Raw genomic sequence first — 18,033 nt, 5'->3', positions numbered from 1 at the left:
ATAAAGGACCTCTTAATAACAGTGGATTGTATAATCTCATCGATTAAAGGGTTGTTCTCTAGGCAATTGGCAAACACTTCCCATTCAGCCACCTTTGCTGATTCAAGGCATAGCAGAATTTTCTGTGGTGATTTTTTCTTTATTGATTTTTGCACAAATCTTAGTAACAATTGCACATTTAGAAAGTCTGTGATGATTAAGAATAAATATGTGTGGTTTGACCAGGAGAGAGTGGAACAAGGCTCCACGAGCCCTTTGAGGGACACAAAGTCTTTAAGAGCGCAACACCACACTTCTCTCAGTTTCTGATGTTGTCTTCAGCTCTTTCAATCCCAAAAGCTTCACGGGACACAAGTCACGAGGAGAAATGCCAAGTATGGCCAGCATGAGCAGAGCAATCCGTGAGCTAGGCTCAGGGCAAGGAGCCAGCGAGCTCGTGGTGCTCCTGGAGCAGCTCCTGCATCAGAGCGCGGAGGCCGTGACGGAGTGGCTGCCCTCCCTGGCTGTCTGCATGCCCTTGAACGCCAGCGAGGTGGGGATGTCACAGCTGTGAGGGGACAGCGGGGTGCCCCCGGCGTGCTGCCAGCCGTGGCTCGCCATGTAGCTGGATGGAGTGGCACTGTACGTCATGTAAGGTGACACTTGGGCTGGCGTGGCGTAGGGAGGCATGGCTGGTGCAGACACGAAACTGCTGACGGCTGGGAGGCCGTTGGGTGCCTGAAAGGAGAGGGAAGGGAAAAGAATTTCTAAGACGGTGAGACACATTGGATCTGGCATAACATAAGCTGCCCTCAGATGCTGCTGGGGCTTTGTACCAAAATTAGGGCCAGTGGGGGCACCAAGAGAGAAATCCATTTTCAGAGAGAAACCCTGAATTTCAGGGGCTCAGTGGCCCCTTCTGCTTTGAGACCAGTTAACCCACTGTGATCAGTGCTTCACACCTCTTCCAGCAACCTGTCCCAGACAGGGACCACCAGCAGATGTTTAGGGAACACACAGCAAGAGCGGGGCAGGAACTGCTAAGCCCACTGCACACCTGCCTACTTTCCTGTTGTTCATGGACTCCTAAAAGCCCGTGGTTGCATCTCATCATTACTCTTGAGAGCTGCTGGAGGGATTTATAATGAGTCTCTCCCTTCTCTCTCACTGAGTACCTTAATGCACTTGGCAATGATTTCCATAGATTGGAGTAGATGAACTGCAATATTTACCTACCTTACCCAACTTTTGCACAGGGTGTTGATCACTGTTGCAAGCCCCGCTGGGTAGTGCTGGGTGTGCAGTGACCACAGCCATCCCAGTGGCATGAGAGACAGACCCATCCCTGTGCCTCACCTCTCCTGGCCCCAAAGGAGGGTGGGCTCAGCCTGAGCTGCCATGGGCAGGTGCGGACACAAATCTGAAAGCAACACTTCCTGGAGTGAAGAGGTAACAGCGGCTGGGGGAGGTGGAACATCTTGAACTCTTTGGTAACTGTTTGTTCAGAGCATGAGTCAGAACTATAGTAATAGTATTACTGATGGTGTCTTTTAAAAATTTGTTTTCTAGATACTCGGGATAAAAAATTTGTAAATGTTCTTTGCTCATAGCTTCTCCTGGTTTCAAAAGGGCTTCTGTGCACAAAACAATTGCAGGGCTGGGTCCTTTCCTGCAAGCTATTTTCCTAGGTCCTTCTGTAGGCTGGAGAGAAGGGTTTCTATTTAAATAGAGAAGGGAGAGTCCTTCAGTCAGCTATGGTATGATTTCACAATTAATGACTCCTTATTTAACTAAAAAGTGTTTGGTGGTTTATTTCACACCCATAAATGTTTCTTCAGGACAACAGGTACAAACCAAGATAATTTATCTTGCTTAAGTTTCAATTTGTGTAGTGTTTGTTTTAGGATTTGGGGTGGCATTTTTTCTCAAAAATGTTTCCTATCTGGATGTGAAGGAAGAGTACTCAGAAAGTCCTGTAGCATCATTACATGGTACAGTTGGACACAACCTGAATAGTGAAGAGTTAAGAAATGAAACAGACTTTTGTTTCTGCTAAAACTTCGCATGTTGTTAACATTTCACTTGTTCAATTTCTGCCTGGATTGCACCTGCCTGATTTTCAGTGTTTACCTTCATAAAGGGCACTGACCTGTTTTCAGGCTCATGAGTTTCCTATCCATGTAGCTCACAGTTCCACTGTCTAGACTATCCTCTAATTGTCATTTGGAAAACAAAGCAGTAATTCTTCTGGACTCAGTCAGTATAAACCTGTACAGAAATCTAAAGCAGCAGGAGACAACAATGGGATCCTGGCCACAAGCTTCCAATAGGAATATTAATTAGTACAAACATACAGCTGCAGCAGCAATATAATTGTCATTCAAAATCCGTAAATACTTTGTTGAAGCTGAACTTGCCTTATCCTTTTGAGAATGCAAATATGTGATCTGACCAGTAACTTGTATTACATGCCTCCTACTGTGACTCAGGATTATGCTTTAGCTTCAGCTTTAAATATCAGTGTTTGCAACAATACTAATTAATACAAACCTGCAAACAATTGCACTGAAAATCAGTACAATTCTTGAATCATGTGGAGAATTATTTCATTGAATTTACTGGAAATAAAAGGTGTGGCCCTAAAATGGGGCTTTTCCAATGTGCAAACATGAAACAAGAATGAGCACCTCTGTTTTTTGGGGTTTTTTGGTTGGTTTGCTTTTTTTTTTGTAACAAGCACCAACAAAAATCTTTGCACAGGGGCAGTAGAGCCATTGAAGCCAGGTTGTGACACTGGGATACCAAGCGTATTCTGCACAGAGAAGTACAAGAAACCCTGAAGGTGTGAGTGCTGGAAGGAGAAAATATATGGGACAAGTCTCTGAAGTCTCATAGCCATTGAGACAGCACAAACCTTCAGCTTCTAGACCTCAAAAGTAGATTTTGGACTCTGTGAATCCACCCTGTTCCTCAGGCTCTCCCACTCCCAAGGGGCCTGATAACCAAGCAGTGGGCTCAAGACTGTGCCTGGAAGCCACATTTTAAGTAGGATTCCTCATTATGAGTGCTCATGTTCTGTGAACCCTTAGCTGTGCTTTGGGAAGGATGTGTTAGCAGGTACAGGGTAGACCCATGCCAGGCAATATGCCAACAAGCATCTCTTTGCTGGTCCAGCAGTGTTCAAGCCCATGTCCTGGCATCTTGCATCTCCTACAGACAAGGCCACCAGGTGTTCCTCAGTAACGATTAGCAGATGACTTTGCATGTTCTGAGGCAAATCTGAGCTCCTGAACACCTCACATTAATGCAGACATTGATAAATATTTTAACAACAGGCTCCCTGATAAATATTTGATTCAATCACACGTATGTTCTGTGGCCTTATGGCACAAAGGCTTTGGACTGTAATTCATGGAGAAGCCCAGGTTTCCTATTGAATCATACTGTAGGTGCCACTTGGGTTACTGTTAACAAAACAGATGGAAATTGACTAGAGTCACTAGTTTCTGTAAAAGCTTAGTTTTAAAGTATACCTATACACATTTATAGCAGCCAGAACAATCCTTTTACACACACACACACACACACACACACACACACTTGTTCAAAATACAGCTCTGAAAACTGTTGTTTTTATAGTCTGTTCTGAATGTCAGAAAGATCTCACCCCAACTACTGAGGGCAGGATGTGGAGAGAGTTGTGTAGGGACCACCAGCTGCAACCTGTCAGAGGCCACCAATGCTGTCTGTCATCACTGCCTCACTGAATTGGTGAATCATTTTTGTTGCACTGCTACAAAGCTTTACCACTCAAAACCATGATTCTGTGGATGCCACAGATGCCCTCAGCCATGAAGGCAGCACTGAGATGGGTAGAACTGGCCCAGCACAGAATGCAATTCTGCCTCAGGGGAGGTTTGTGCCATATCCACAAAGCTTGCAGATGCTTCCTCTGATCTGAATTAAAGGATGGGGGATAGAGAAAGTCTCACTCTATATGATTTAAAACTATGCTACTTGGAAAAAGAAAAAAAGAAAAAACAACAACAAAGCAAAACCAAAAAAAACCTCTAATTTTCATCTCTGACTTTCATCTGTGAAAGACTTGACCTAATAGTCTTGACAAAAGGGTTTTTACTTCCAAATAGCCTTAGATACAAAGTGTAGGTTATCCAAAGGATTGAATCTTGTCTGTCAATCTGGCACTTTTTACAAACATGACATTCACTTAAAATAAATGGAGGGGATTAAGTTCCATGACCCTGTATATACTGGATGAATAATTCATCCTGCAGTATTTCAATCAGAGGAAATGAACACCAAAATCTAAACATTCGTAATTAGGAGTGCAAGAACCCCACGGTGTTTATGGATTTTTAAAACCCTAAGAATTTGTTTTAAGTGCAGAGGTTTCTTGAACCTGGTTTTCAAGTTCTATAAATATTTTCTTTCTTAATTTGAACCATCGTTTTTCAAGGGAAATCTAATTTTTAAAGCAAACAAACAAACATGTAGTTGTAGCTGAACAAGAACCTCTGCTGTGTAAGAGATAAGGGTTCCCATTTGAAAGTGCCTACTTTCTGGCTTTTAAAAAGATCAGAGAGAAGCTTTTGCTCTCAATTGCTGCTTCTATCAATGTTTTGAGACAACTGATGGAAAAAATATTTCCAAATTTTAGAGCTGCATTTGAAACCTAGAACACATGACCTCCCACCAACTCACAAATTCATTTAAACATATTGTTGCAAAGATGCCAGCAAAACAAGAGTAATTGGGTCAGGATCACAAGTTGGGTTTGTGTCTTCCTGCCAAGTTGCTACTGATACCTGCCAGCGATAGTAAAAGGAATACTGAGGTGACAAATCAAAACCAGCATGGACATAAAGCCTTGCTTTAGGTCACACAAAATGGTACTGCTGGAACAAGCAGACTGCACATATTTTCACCAGTAAAGGAGTTGGTTGAGTAGTTTAAACAGATGGAATCTTTAGTTTTGGTCACTTTAGCTACAATACTAATTCGAGACAACTTTTTCTGTCATTGTTTTCAGTGTGTTTGTGATTTGCCACACAGTGGGAGTGGGTGGATGAAAAGCAAGTCTAAAACCAAGCTAATGTGAGATTGTCATTGGAATAATTTCAAGTAATTTCCATTAGTTGCTTGGACTCCTAAAAGGCAGAACAATTCTTGCCCAGACCAGAGGTAACCACCACACACCTTGATAACTGTTTTGAAGATTATGCTTGTAATAATGTGTTGTAGAGTTTCAGCTTCCTCTCTCCTTCATGGTAAGAAGACACAAGGATACAAGCTTTCTGGACAAACTTCCCAATCAATCCACATCAGACAAACTACCTGATTTTTTTTTTTCTGCCTTGGTCACGGAAGAACCAGAGAAACGTGCAATTTAGATTTCACTTTTGGTCCTCATGGTGTAAATTCTAATTATATATTGTAGTGAATTGATATTATTTTGTTTCATTGCCTTCCCTACTTTTCCTTCTCTGTTACTTGCTAGATATCTGTTCTGTCAGTATCAAAATCAGACCATCTCCTATGTTCTCTTCCCATGTTGCTTCTAAATGTTTCAGAAAATGACCCAGAATTGTAACATTCAAAATCACAGACCTGTATTTATGTTAGCTATCATTAATGGCAATAAAGGATCTCATTTCAGTTTTATGTGAATACAAACAAGAGTAGATTTGATGCCACAGATGGATGTCACCTCAATTTTATAGTCTAAGTCTAAAGTGAGTGTCCAAAAGAATGTAAATCATTTTTCTTAATGTTAATATTTGTAATTATTTATGACTTGGCCATTTTGATCTCGTTGCAATAATTAATTAAATAGTTTATGTATTGCATGGACTAAGAATGCAGGCTTTGTAGAAGTATTCTCAATTACTATTAAAAAAAAAAGTGTTTCTGGAGAAACAGCATTGCCTTCAAGTTCGAGTTACCTAATTCAGCAGCCCAAATAAGCTGGGACAGTGACTCAGCCCAAAGTCCCCTGCTGCAGTCATCAGAAGTTCAGTCTGTGTCATGGCTTAAGGGACACACCTCTGGTGAATAAGGTTGCTGTTTTCATTTGTATCTCTCAATTCTGACACTGACTTGGATGGAAGGAATCCTTCCTGTCCTTGGATCAGCAGCCTCAGTGCATTGCCCTGATCGTGCAGCACAGCCCTTCCCCAAAAGCAGCTGAAACCAGCCAGCAGAGGTACCAGAGAGCATCTGGTACTGGAGCAGTACTGGAGCAGAACTGGAGCAGGTACTGGAACTGGTACTGGAGCAGTACTGGAGCAGGGCTGCCCACCACGATGGATGCTGGCAGCAGCTTTCTCTGCAGGGACACTGCTGCAGCTCCGCACACACACTGACACCCTCTCGCTGCTGGTTTTCAAAATGAAAACCTTCAAACATTGTCTGGAAATGATGAATCTTTTCCAAATGGCGTGAAAACGCAGTCACGAAGAAGCTATTGCAGAAGTAGTTCTTTCCACAGCAAGAAAAAGCATAGCAGGGAACAAAATATCTAGTCCTTCAATCAGAAGAGAAAATCAGCATAAAAATCCAGAGGATATCTCATTTTTAGTGACATGCACATAATCAGTTAAAACAATTATGACAACAAGACGAGGAGCAATCAAACACAAACTGCAAACATCAAGGAAGCAAACATGCTGAATCTCCCTTTATAATTGGAGGTTAAATATGATTTATAAATCAAGCCAACATATAGGATCCCAAGGGAAGAGTAAACAAATTTTCCAAATAAAACAGGAGCAGTAGGCCTGTAATAGAAGTATAATTTAGGAAAATGGCATTACTAAACTATCTAAGTAACAAAAATAGAGGGTTTTTAGGTTTTTAAATTGATAAGCAGTATTTTTGTAGAAATCGTAGTTTCTAAATAAGAGATAAATTCTGAAGCTGCAATTCAGTGCTGCATCATCAACAGGAAAAATGATGTCATACCACAAATGTTCATTCAAATCAGTGTCCCACTAAAATTAACGTGCCTACACAGGTAAATCACAATTACCTAAAGAAGTAGGGTTACAAAAGTGAACACTGAGTAAATTTCCCCAGTTTATGAGTTTCCACAGGTTCTTATTAAAAATATTTAAAAAAAAGAGAGATAAAATTGCTAAGGTATATCTGAATAATCTAGCCAGAGTTAAACCTGCAAATCACGGTTTGCTTTTTATAGTGCTGGAAAATATTCTTGCAAATATATTTTCATATTGGACTAAATACCATATTCTTAGATTAATTAACTTATTTTATTTAACATATTCCTGATTTGATTTTCTATTAATTTCACTGCAATCAGCAGAGAACAAGACTCTGAAAAATTAGGACTTTGGCATTAAATAACTTTGACATACAAAAAAATCTTAAATGGAAGAGGCAATGTTTTGTACATAGGATATTAATTTGGTATAATATTATAAAATATTATATTTACATTTATTTTCAAAAAAGAGTGAACAGCGATAATACATTGGAATTTAGAAGTTTTTAAAAATAACCCATGGGCAAGGGGCTTAGAGCTGCTCCATTGCTCAGCTGAACTGAGTTGATTTCCAGAAAACTGTGATTTGAAAAAGAATAAGAGACCTTTCAAGAATGGAGAATTACACTATTTCTCTTTCACTGTAAGTTGTGCAAAGCAATGCTGGTATTCTAGTTGAAGTCCCAATTAGAACAGACTTATTCACAGGCTCTAAGTGTGTGCTCTAAGATTTCAAACATAGTTAGCTACTCAATCCTATACATTATCTCTTAAAAAGATGATATTTTCTTTACAGCTATTTCTCCCATTATTAAATTCAATGCACAAAAATGTAGTGCACAAGAAAATCACACTATTTCCTTCTAAAATAAAGTGCAGTCCTTTCATAATGAGCAGATCCCATTCCCCGTGTTTAATGCGCCTTTTTATTAACTTAAAGTTGTTTCCTTTCCTTACAGCCATCCCCAGCTGCAGTGAATAACACAGAAATCAGATAATATCAATTGAGTGTTTTAACTATAGTTGGGACATGCATCAAGATCACTCTAAATTATATTTTCTTATCCAGTTTTAAATCTCAGCCTCTTCAGGGAAATAAAATCCCAGTTTTGGAAATCGTAATAGTAACTTGAATTTACACACCATCACCAAGCCTTTCCTGAAGGAGCCAGGGGCATTCTATGTCTTTTCCAAAGAAAACTACAGCAGAAACAAAAGAAAAGGAAAAAGAAAAAAAAAAAAAGGGTGGGGAAGAAAAAAGGAAAAAACCACCACTCATTCTCTGACACTGAGTAGTCCACTACAAAAACAATGGAGGGAAGAGAGGTAGGAGAAAAAGGCATGGTGGATAAAAGAAAGACAGAGGTTGCTGTAAAACCTAAGCACATTCTGAGGGAAAAGCAGGGAGCAAGTGTTTCCAGTGTTTCTTCAGAAGCACGATGGTTTTAGACAGCTTTCACAGTGAAGTGAGATCTACCACGGCACACCAAGCACGCACTCATACGTCCACCTAAATGTTTCCAAATGCAGATTATAGTCCAAGGTCTGCACTATCATTGAATGGTTGCTTCCCTTTCATGCACCAGTTAAGAAGGATGATATAAATCAAAGTCACTGCCTTTCCAATGAAGATGTTGGATCTTGGGGTACGTTCTACTGCTTAACAAACTTCACAACCAGACTATGTCAAGGTGTGGTAAACACAAATTCTGGTTGCTGTAAGTACAAAGCCTGGTTCTGATGACAAAAACACAACTTCAGTCATCCCTAGACAGATATACTATGCTTATGAGGACAATAGGAAAGCACAGAAAAAAAAAAAAAAACACGTCATATAAGCAAACTCCTTTGAGTAGGAATTAACAACAGATTCCCATAGTTTTAGAACAGATTTGCACAATAATTCCCCCTTGGTATTTTGGCAAAATCTGGAATTGGGCAGAGCACGCATGGACACTAAACAAGCAAATACACTGGAAGAAATAAACATTTGTTCTTTTCTATGCTGTTGGTTAATACCATAATGTATCACTGAAAGATTCTATGAAAAATGCCTTCTTAATATTTTATCCTTAACAATATATTGTCATTTCAATATGCTGTTATTTAAATGAAACTGAGGGATGAGACTTCGGGGACACAGACACTTCAAAGGGATTCTTGATGTCTAGAAGCTAGGCAAATATGGGGTCACACTGGTAAAGTCCCCACCTTGTTCTCTTCAGGGACAGCCAAAACAGCGGTCTCCTATGTCTAACAAATCTCTGATGCTGCAGAGGCAGTTACTGGAAAGCTAGTACACTAGGGAGGGTGAACTCACAACCCATCAATTATTGAATGCCTATGGTTGTTATGACTAGGTGTATAGGCAATTCCTAAAAGCTGATAAATTGCCACAAAAGAGAAATTCAAACACACTATGCAGTCTTTATATACTTGCCAGTATACTTGCCAGTATATATTTCTACTGCAAGAACCAAGACTGAACAGGTCAAATCACATCTAATAGCCCTGCTCCTGGCACTCTGCTCTGTGGCTGTGATAGGTATCTCCCATCACTCCCACTTTACAGTCCTGTTTGTCATGTTTGTGCTGGTGGGTTGTGGTCCTTTGAGCAGAAGGTGCTTAGAGTGCAGTTTGAGTGTCATCGTACCATTCACTCACCTCTCTGACTTTCTTTATTAGTTTCATCCGGGTGGAGTGCCCTGAAGCCATGTGGGTTGGTGGACAGGGCACTGTGTTTTGGCCGTGGAAGCAGGTGGCCAGTAAGAGGCAGGTCTCACAAATGGGGTTCGAATTGGGTGCCATCCAGATCACCTGGGAAGGAATCGGGTGCATGTAGTGGGATCAGCTCATCCCCCTCACCCACAACATGCAATGACAAGGATGCCTAGACCTGGAGCAGGCTTAGTGGCAATATTTTGATAGCAGGCCTGGTCTGGAGATCGTAGTGGGAGTGACACAGAACCAGTCTCCAAGCCAAGGTCTGAACCCCTGCACCAGACTCTGCTAGCAATGCTGCTGGATACTACAGCAAGAAAGCAAATAAACACCTCTCCTTCACAGCTTCACCCCCCCTCCTGCCTGGGTATGACTGAGGAGCACTAGGTCCAGACCTTTGTCACTGATGGATTTTGCACAGATCCATAGCAGGAACCCAACTGCCTGGATCCTGCATTATAATATAAGATGCCAAATAAGTAATTTGTTAATTATTTTTTTCAGTAAATCATGTATGTACGAGGACCTTTTAATTTGCCGTAATATTTAAGGTTACATTTTAATGTTCTCCCCAAAGAAGTTACCCTGTGTTGTGGGTTCTAAGCACTGCAGATACAGATAATCACGGCGACTGAATACACAGTTCATTGTTCCTCAACAAATGAGAGATCAGGAACTAAATGCTTACATTACCTACATCTTCTGTGTAAGTAATTGTCCAGAATTGCACCTACAGTTGCAATCACTTGCCTTTAAAAGCAGCCTTGCCTTTATGTGCTTGCAGCACACAGAGCTCATGGCCCTCAGTCAGAATGCAGCCAAAGGACAGGGAGTGATGTCTCAGCAATGCTGAAAACTCAAGCCCCTCACAGATGATGAAGTTCAGCTGAGATAGACCTGAGGTAGTTGCTGCTTAGGTGTTTGGCTTAGGATGATGTCAGAGGAGGATTTCACTCAAACTTTTCACAAACCCCTCTGAATTAGGAGGAGTGTTTCTGCAGCTCCCCTAGGTTTGGGATGTGGCCTCCAAACAGTGTACCATTTCCAGGAGCAAGCTTGCTCTTAGACCCCCCCCCACCCCCCCAGTTACAAGCTTTTTCCCATTAATGAGTATCAGCTCCCTTTGGCAATATGCACATCTGCTTCCTGCAACACACACAGAAAGTAATTCTGAAAATAAATTATTTCCAAGTTATTTGCCTCTCAGCAAATCATACAGACATATGTCAGGTCTTCTTCATTCTCATCCATGTGTAAATACAGACCACAAATTCTTTCACTTTGAACATCCGTGATGTTAGTCCAGCAAGTCACAAGCATCAGATGTCTGAGATCTGCATTTTAAATACAATACATGTTTATTAAATGTTTTGATTTCAAATGCAGGTTACAAATGTGTTCATATTGCAGTCGTTTCAGCTATTTTTTCTTAATGCAGTAGTCAGTACAAGGTGTGTAATGCTAAAGAAAATACTCAGAATATTCACCCTTTGTAACAATAGCATAATTATCTGTAGAAGCACCTGAACACCACAGAGAATGTGCTTCTCTGCTTAAATAATGCAATATAACTGAGCTCTGTAAGAAATGTGTACAACAAAAAACTGCCAAGCTCTCGGGAAAATCTATTTTACTTTTCATTTTCTCTGATTCACAGTCACCCTGGTTGAAAGCCATATGACAAATCTGTGAGTATGATACACCAGGGAAATTATGCAATTGCTTACATATAAATGACAACCTGGGACATCAGGTAATTAAACCTGAATAGAAACTTGACAAGGCATCTTTTAGTTTCCCATGGAATGCTTTGTACAGAATCACGGCCAGGCTGAGCTTTCAACTCCCAAAACCCAAATATGAGCAACATTGCAAACAAAAGCCTCAGGAAATCCATAATACATGAAGTGAAAAATGTTCTACATCCAGAGATTCAGTTTCATGTTAAACTAGTGTGATTGCATATTGTCAAGGCAAAAATGTGAAGACTTCCTGCCTTTTTTGTGGGTGAATTCCCACTAATGTGTGGGACAAGGGCTGAAATGGAGCCATTGGAACCGATTGGAAAGGTCAGCCTTGGCTGCTGCCTGACAAGTCTGTGATGTCAATAAGATTTTTGCCTACAAAAAGCCTACAGTATCCCATGTCTTAAAACAAATGTATATCATTTAAAAGAAGTGATCAAATAAATATACTGTAAAAATAAACAAGACCATGTTCTTTGGTCTCAATTTTTTCTGGTCTCTCTTACACCAGAGGGATTTTCCAGGGGATTTCTTGAGAAGCAAAATAATATCTTCCATTACTAAAGCTGGGGAGCAAGTCTTTCACTTTCCTAGTAGTTAAGGAGATATTTGCAAGCTAAGGAAAGTGAACTTTGGATGTTGGTGATGCTTAAATACATAGATTATATTAATTGGAAAATGCAGAATTGCCTATCACTCACACAAAATCCATTGTTAATGTGCTTCACAGCACATTTCCTCTGCTGCTGTGGTGAAACTGGGAAGCCTAAGTTAAACATCCACACTTGATTCCCTCCTCTTGTAGGCACCTCTGATGTTGATAATACAGATGTAAACTGGAATATCACAGAACAATCACTTCTCTGGGGGTACTCTGATGTCTGCCTCCTTAAGACCCTTAAGAACTTTTGTAACGAGCTTTGCCCAAAAGAGATAGGGAAATATAATTTACCCTGAAGTACAAAGACAGAGCCTATTTCACCATAGTACTTGTGTCATATTACGTCTGAGATTTCCCCCTTTTCCCACCAGATACCCACCTGCTTGATTCACAAATGAACCAACATTCTCTCATGTCCCCTGCTCATCTCTACACCCAAAACAGTACACATTGCAAGAGACCATGGATCCCACAATGTCAGAAAATTTTATAAGTCTTTACTGTCACAGACTGTCGCTCTAGACTCACTGCTCTTCAGCAAGAAGAAAATCGGTGTTATGCACAGCAGAAATTTGGTTCATAAACTTCACATTGTCTGGAATAAATATTTTGGCAAAAGAAATGTGGCAAAAACTGCAAATCACATTTTCCCATCCTTATTTATAACAATTTTTTAGAACACATCCCAAATTAGCAAGATGGTGAACTTAGGACAGACAAAGCAATTAATGCACATTCAAATTAATTCTCTGCATAACAGTTTGGAATACTATATGAATAGACAGATCTATGTGTTTGTGTTCCCAAAGCCAAATTCTATTTACCTATATTATTGCAGGAAAGAAGCTGGGAAGAACCTCCTCTGTATTTTCTTTTAGAGAGCAGGGTTCTGAATGTGGTTTTTCTACCCTTTGAAACTCTCTGGACAATTTAATTGGATTAATGAATTCCATTTTATTGACAGTAATTTTCTCAAATTTTGAGTAGTGCATATGTTTAAATAACATTTATCAGGAGATCTTTCAGGTTGAACAAAACTTTAAAGTAAAAGTGGTATTGACAATAGAACAGTGATATATTATGAAGATGAAATCATAAATACTGAAAGGAAAAAAGGGAAAAAAAGGCAAAAAAGTAGTTTCCAAACCAGCATTAAAAATGACCCAATTTAGAAAACACTTTCTCAACATGTCTGTTGAAGTAAATGAGATGCATCAGAGGCTATGGTTTATAGCCTATGAACAAGATCCTGTGAATACTTCAGCAGGACTGTGTGCAGAAGGCCCAGCCTAGAACCTAAGACAATGCAGCCACAGTACAGCTGCTCTTACAGAACAGCAACAAGCTATATCTATTATTTTTTAGCAAGACTGTTGATGCTTATTTTAGTCTTTACAGAAAATTCTAGAAGGGGTAGTAACGCTAAGTCTATCTTTAACCATACAATTATGGCTTGCACTATAGCGCACAGTATTTGTGTTATGAAATGAACATAATAATAACAGGATAATAGAAAAACAAAACAAATAGGACAGCATTGAGGGTGGTGTACTGTTTAAAAGGCAATAGATGTAATGAAGTAGCTGTTCGCTGTCGGGATCTACAGTATTTCCTGGTCTGCCTGCTCTTTGCAAGTATTGCCGCAGTTTGCGCTCCACATCTTGAATGTGAAAGACTCTGATTCAGCTACTCTCACCACCAAACACGAGCTACAAAAGTCTCCTATACACGAATCTAAAACCAGACACAGAACTCAGAAAATATGTCCGAAACCTCTGTCTTTGAACTGGAAAAATATTAAACAGCGATTGTGGGTTTCTTCGACTTCGTTCTAAGTACAATAAATGCGCGACCGGGAAGTCAGTGTGTCTGAGAGACCTCTGATGCTTTTTGAAATGTTTCCATCACACGGAAAAAATGTTTTCAAAACCTGTGCTTTCCCAATGAGTAACAGTTGAGCCTTTTATAGCTTTTCTCCTGGCACGGGACTTGATTAGCAAGTACAAAGATTTAGACAGAGATTTATTAAGTAACAGTTATATTGTGTTGTAATTAAAACGTAGGAAATTCGCCGTCTACTTAAGCGTTTAAAAATGCTTAATGTAGGAAGCAATTACACCTCATTTTCAAATTATTCCCCTGACTACAGAGCACGCTGCGGACAGAGTAAAACGCGGCTGGATGGCGGAGGCGGCGGCGGGACGTGCCCGCCGGCCCGGCCGGGGCGGGGGTCGGTGGCGGCGGGTCCCGAGCGCCCGCTGGGCGGGCGGGACGGGGCGGGGGCAGCCCCGGGCCGGGATGCGATCGCTGCCGCCCCGCCGGGAGCACGGCGGGATGCGGGTGCTGGGTGCCGCGGCGGCCGGGCCGGGGGAGGGAACGGAGAGAGGAGCGGAGAAAGCCAGGCTTTTTCCCGCCCGTCTTTGCAAACCAAAGCCGAGGGAAGTCCGGCACCGGCTCCAAGCCGAGGGCGGTAGCCCGAAGGCGAGCTCAGGAGCCCTGTGCATCACCGCCCGCCCCCCTCCTCTCTCTTTACCTGGCTGTACTTGGCCTCCTGCTCAAGGGAGCTCTTGTCCAACCCGTTCACGGCATGTTGGGCCGGCGGGTGGAAGCTGTTTCGGCCCAAGCTGCTCCATTCCTCCACCTTGGGGCTGGGGTAAGGCGAAGTGTCATTCATTGCTGGAAAGCAAAGGAGCGGGAGAGAGGGAGTTAGAGACTGGGATTCGGAGATGAAGGTGGCTTTGCTTCGGGATGGAGACGTCTCCCTCTCCCCGTGGGAGGCAGTCTGTGGGGCAGAGCTAAGTGGAAGCCGGTCCCTCGCCCGCCACACCTCGCTGAAGCTCCCGGAAACTCCTTGAGTGGGTGATTCGTGGGCAGAAGGGAGCCTGCTCCCTCTGTGAAACCTGCGACAGAGACCAGCAACAGAGCCCAGGGCTGGTTGGCTCATCCGTCCTCACGTCCCCACAGTGGCGGAACGGAGCCGCCGCCCGGCACTTGTTCCCCAGGATCTCCTATGGGTGTCTTCCTATGGGTGTGTATTTGTGAGTCAGAGGAGAAACGATACCCCGTGTTACGAACAGACCTGACACGCCTGCAGGAACTGAGCTCCTAACACTTTTTGGGAGAAAAAGAAAATGAGGCACAAAAACAAACAAAAATATATATATATTAAATGGGGAAATAAAAGGGGGAAGATAAAAAAGCGGGGAGGGAAAGAAATAACAGTCCTATTATTTACGCGCCTATCAGCCGCGCCATGGGCATAGCGGGATGTTTTGCAGGCGGACAAATTCCTCGTACGGCCAAATTCCAGCACCGGAGAGCCAGGGGAGGCTTCGGGGGAGCCCTGTCCCGAGCCCCGCGCCCGGCCGCATGGGAGCCGCCCTGGAGGGGGCTTTGCTGCGATACCACCTCGCTCGGCCCCTCTCCGTGCTGGGGAAAGGCACAAATCTGAAGTTGTCTTAAGAAATTGAGCTCCCTCGGTGAGCGCCCTTTTCTGCTGATCTCACACTTTCCCATGAATAGGGGCTTCCTTTCCGTGTCAGCAAGGTCAGTTTACCCTATAAATCAAGGGCGAACAGCCCCCATCTGCGGCACCGGCCACTCCGCAGCCCCGACCTTCTGACGGGAAAGGGAGGGGGGAGATTTCACACTGCAGAAAGATGTGTGCCGCTGCAGGGGCTCAGGGAGACGGGGCAGAGTCCGAGGCACCCGCCAGCACCGTCAGAGGCCTGCCTACCAACGTGGTGTTAATAAAAGAGGAACTCACCAAAAAAAAAAAAAAAAAAAAAAAAACCAAACAAAAAAACCCCTACATTTTCCATGTGATTGTAATGTTCTCATTCTTTTTAATGTTAATTGTTAACACTACCTCAAGATTGCCTCAGAGTTCAGAGATGGCCAGGCATGTGTTTGTTAAAGTCGGCTCAGAAACAAGCACATTTGTTTGTGCCAGTGAGGACTGGGATAAAGTTTATATCGTGAAGGGCAAAGAAGAACAAACTTACAAATTTTTTTGCATGTATGCATATAAATAAAACATACTTGCGCGTGCATATATGTTGTTTGGGGGAAAAAAAAATAACACCTTTCTGATGAAATAAGAAGAAAATTATTCTGCAATGCCTAAAGGATTATTTTGCATTTAAAATGCTGCTAGAACTGAATTGTTGCTGTTTAAAAGGCAGTGAAAACAGAGATCACAGCTCCCACCTCTTCACTAATACTGAGAGGAGAATGGGACACAGATCCCTGTAGGCAAAGGTTATTTTGGATTGTTTTTTCCAGTGACACTCTGAGTAACGCTTTCACTGTTAGTTCACTGGCAAAGGCCGAAATGGAAAAAAAAGTGTCCCTTGCTAGCGAGCAGCCGGGAGACACGACGCAGTTTCCAGGCGGAGAAACACAAAGAATGTGAAAGGGATAAAAAAAGCAAAACTCGGGCCTTTGGTTTTCCTAGACCACCGCTTCGGAGGAAAATCCAGCATCAGAATGAAAGCAATTAGATGACATTTGAACTTCCTGCCGAAGCAAATTTGGCCTGATTGCGAAAACTACAGAAAATTGACTTCTCAGTAACGCCAAGGCAGCGCCCGTGACCGGAGTGCGGCAGCGATCCTCGGTCGGGATCAGGATCGGGACCGAGCGCGGCCGCACCCCGGGCCGTTCCCGCCGGCCGGGATCGCCACTTCCCGGCCAGAGGGCGGAGGTGACGGCCGATGCGTCCTGTTTGCTGGTGCGCCTGCAGCCCACCCAGGCCCTGCGGTCTGCACACGTTCCGAGACGCATCCTCCACAGCAAGCTCAGCGCCCGGCCCCTGCTGGGGAAAACGCGAGGAGTTTCCCGAACCAAACAACGAAACCATCTTCCGACCCTCGGAGAGAAAACAACCCAGAAGCAGGCGACCGAGCCTCATCGGCCCTGTCTGGCTGCCTTTGTAGCCCCGGCTCACCGCCCCCCCCCCCCCCCCCCCACACTTCTCACCTTGCTCTGTGATGGACCGGATCCCCAGGATGTCAGTCACCGAGTGAGAGGACGGCCACGTCCTGGGCATGGCCATGGTGCTGGGGATCGCCGGCACCCCGGGAGGGGTGGACACCTTGGCTCCTGCAGCAGCGATGGGGCTGGGGTAGGGGTAGATGTGGTTGTAGGGCAGAGCAGGCTGTGGGGGCTGCTGATGCTGCTTGTAAGACTCGTAGTGACTCTGCTGAGACAGGTTCCCGATTTTGTTCCGAAGGATGCGGCTGATGGAGCTGACCGACGGCACGTTGTACTTGTCACACACGCCATCGGCCAGCAGGCGATCCCGGATTTCCCAGGCGAAGATGCCCGGATCCCTTTGTTTGTAGGTCCGGATATGTTTTACCACCGTGGGAGTGGTGACCCGAGGCTTGCTGCCGCCGATAGCCCCCGGTAGGATGGAGCCGGTCTCGTTATAGCGAGCCAGGATTTTGCTGACACAGCCGTGGGAAACGCGGAGCTGCCGGCTGATGTCACACGGCCTGATACCCAGTTGCGCCAGTTCCACAATCCGCAGCCTGATGGCATTGGGCAGGGGTCTCCCGTTGACAAATACCCCCCCGAGCTGGTTCACTTCCCCAAAGGCAGGTTCTGCAAGCAAATGCACAAACACAGCCGTCGGACACGGCGGACGGCACAGAAGGGGGCGTCTGAGCTGCTCCTCATCATGGACAGGTATCATAGACAGGCCCCCCCCCCCCCCCCCCGGTCACTCCACGGGCGCTTCTTTATAATCGCGGGATGCCTCCGAGACTGAAGGAAGGAAAGGAGAGGGGGGAAGGAAAGAGGGGAAAAAAAAAAAAAAAAAAAAAAGGAGAGAGAGAAAGAAGAAAAAAAGAAAAGACTGAAAGAAAGAAAATGTGTGGCAACAAATATCGGAGCTCTCCGGA

The 18,033-nt window shown here is 43.5% G+C and overlaps 1 protein-coding gene across 1 annotated transcript; it reads right to left on the bottom strand.

The window, feature by feature from the left end:
- Window positions 1-462: 462 nt before the first annotated feature.
- Window positions 463-17,825, bottom strand: PAX9 (paired box 9). Its single transcript, XM_062495389.1, has 4 exons — window positions 17,108-17,825; window positions 14,661-14,803; window positions 9,665-9,817; window positions 463-717 (listed from the first exon to the last, which is right to left on the bottom strand). Exons 1-4 carry the CDS (start codon window positions 17,823-17,825, stop codon window positions 463-465), a joined length of 1,269 nt encoding a protein of 422 aa, XP_062351373.1.
- Between the last annotated feature and the right edge of the window lie 208 nt (window positions 17,826-18,033).

Source organism: Cinclus cinclus, chromosome 6 (genome assembly GCF_963662255.1).
Source record: "Cinclus cinclus chromosome 6, bCinCin1.1, whole genome shotgun sequence".
Taxonomy (NCBI): Eukaryota; Metazoa; Chordata; class Aves; order Passeriformes; family Cinclidae; genus Cinclus; species Cinclus cinclus.
Note: the sequence above shows the minus strand (reverse complement) of the source record. Positions and strands in the feature narration are given on the sequence as shown.

Coding starts and splice junctions, on each gene's coding strand:
- PAX9 (XM_062495389.1), bottom strand. CDS start 17,825: ATGATACCTGTCCATGATGAGGAGCAGCTCAGACGCCCCCTTCTGTGC. Junction 14,804..17,107: donor CCGGTCCATCACAGAGCAAG/GTGAGAAGTGTG, acceptor TTTGCTTTCCAG/CAATGAATGACACTTCGCCT. Junction 718..9,664: donor TAATAAAGAAAGTCAGAGAG/GTGAGTGAATGG, acceptor CTCTCCTTTCAG/GCACCCAACGGCCTCCCAGC.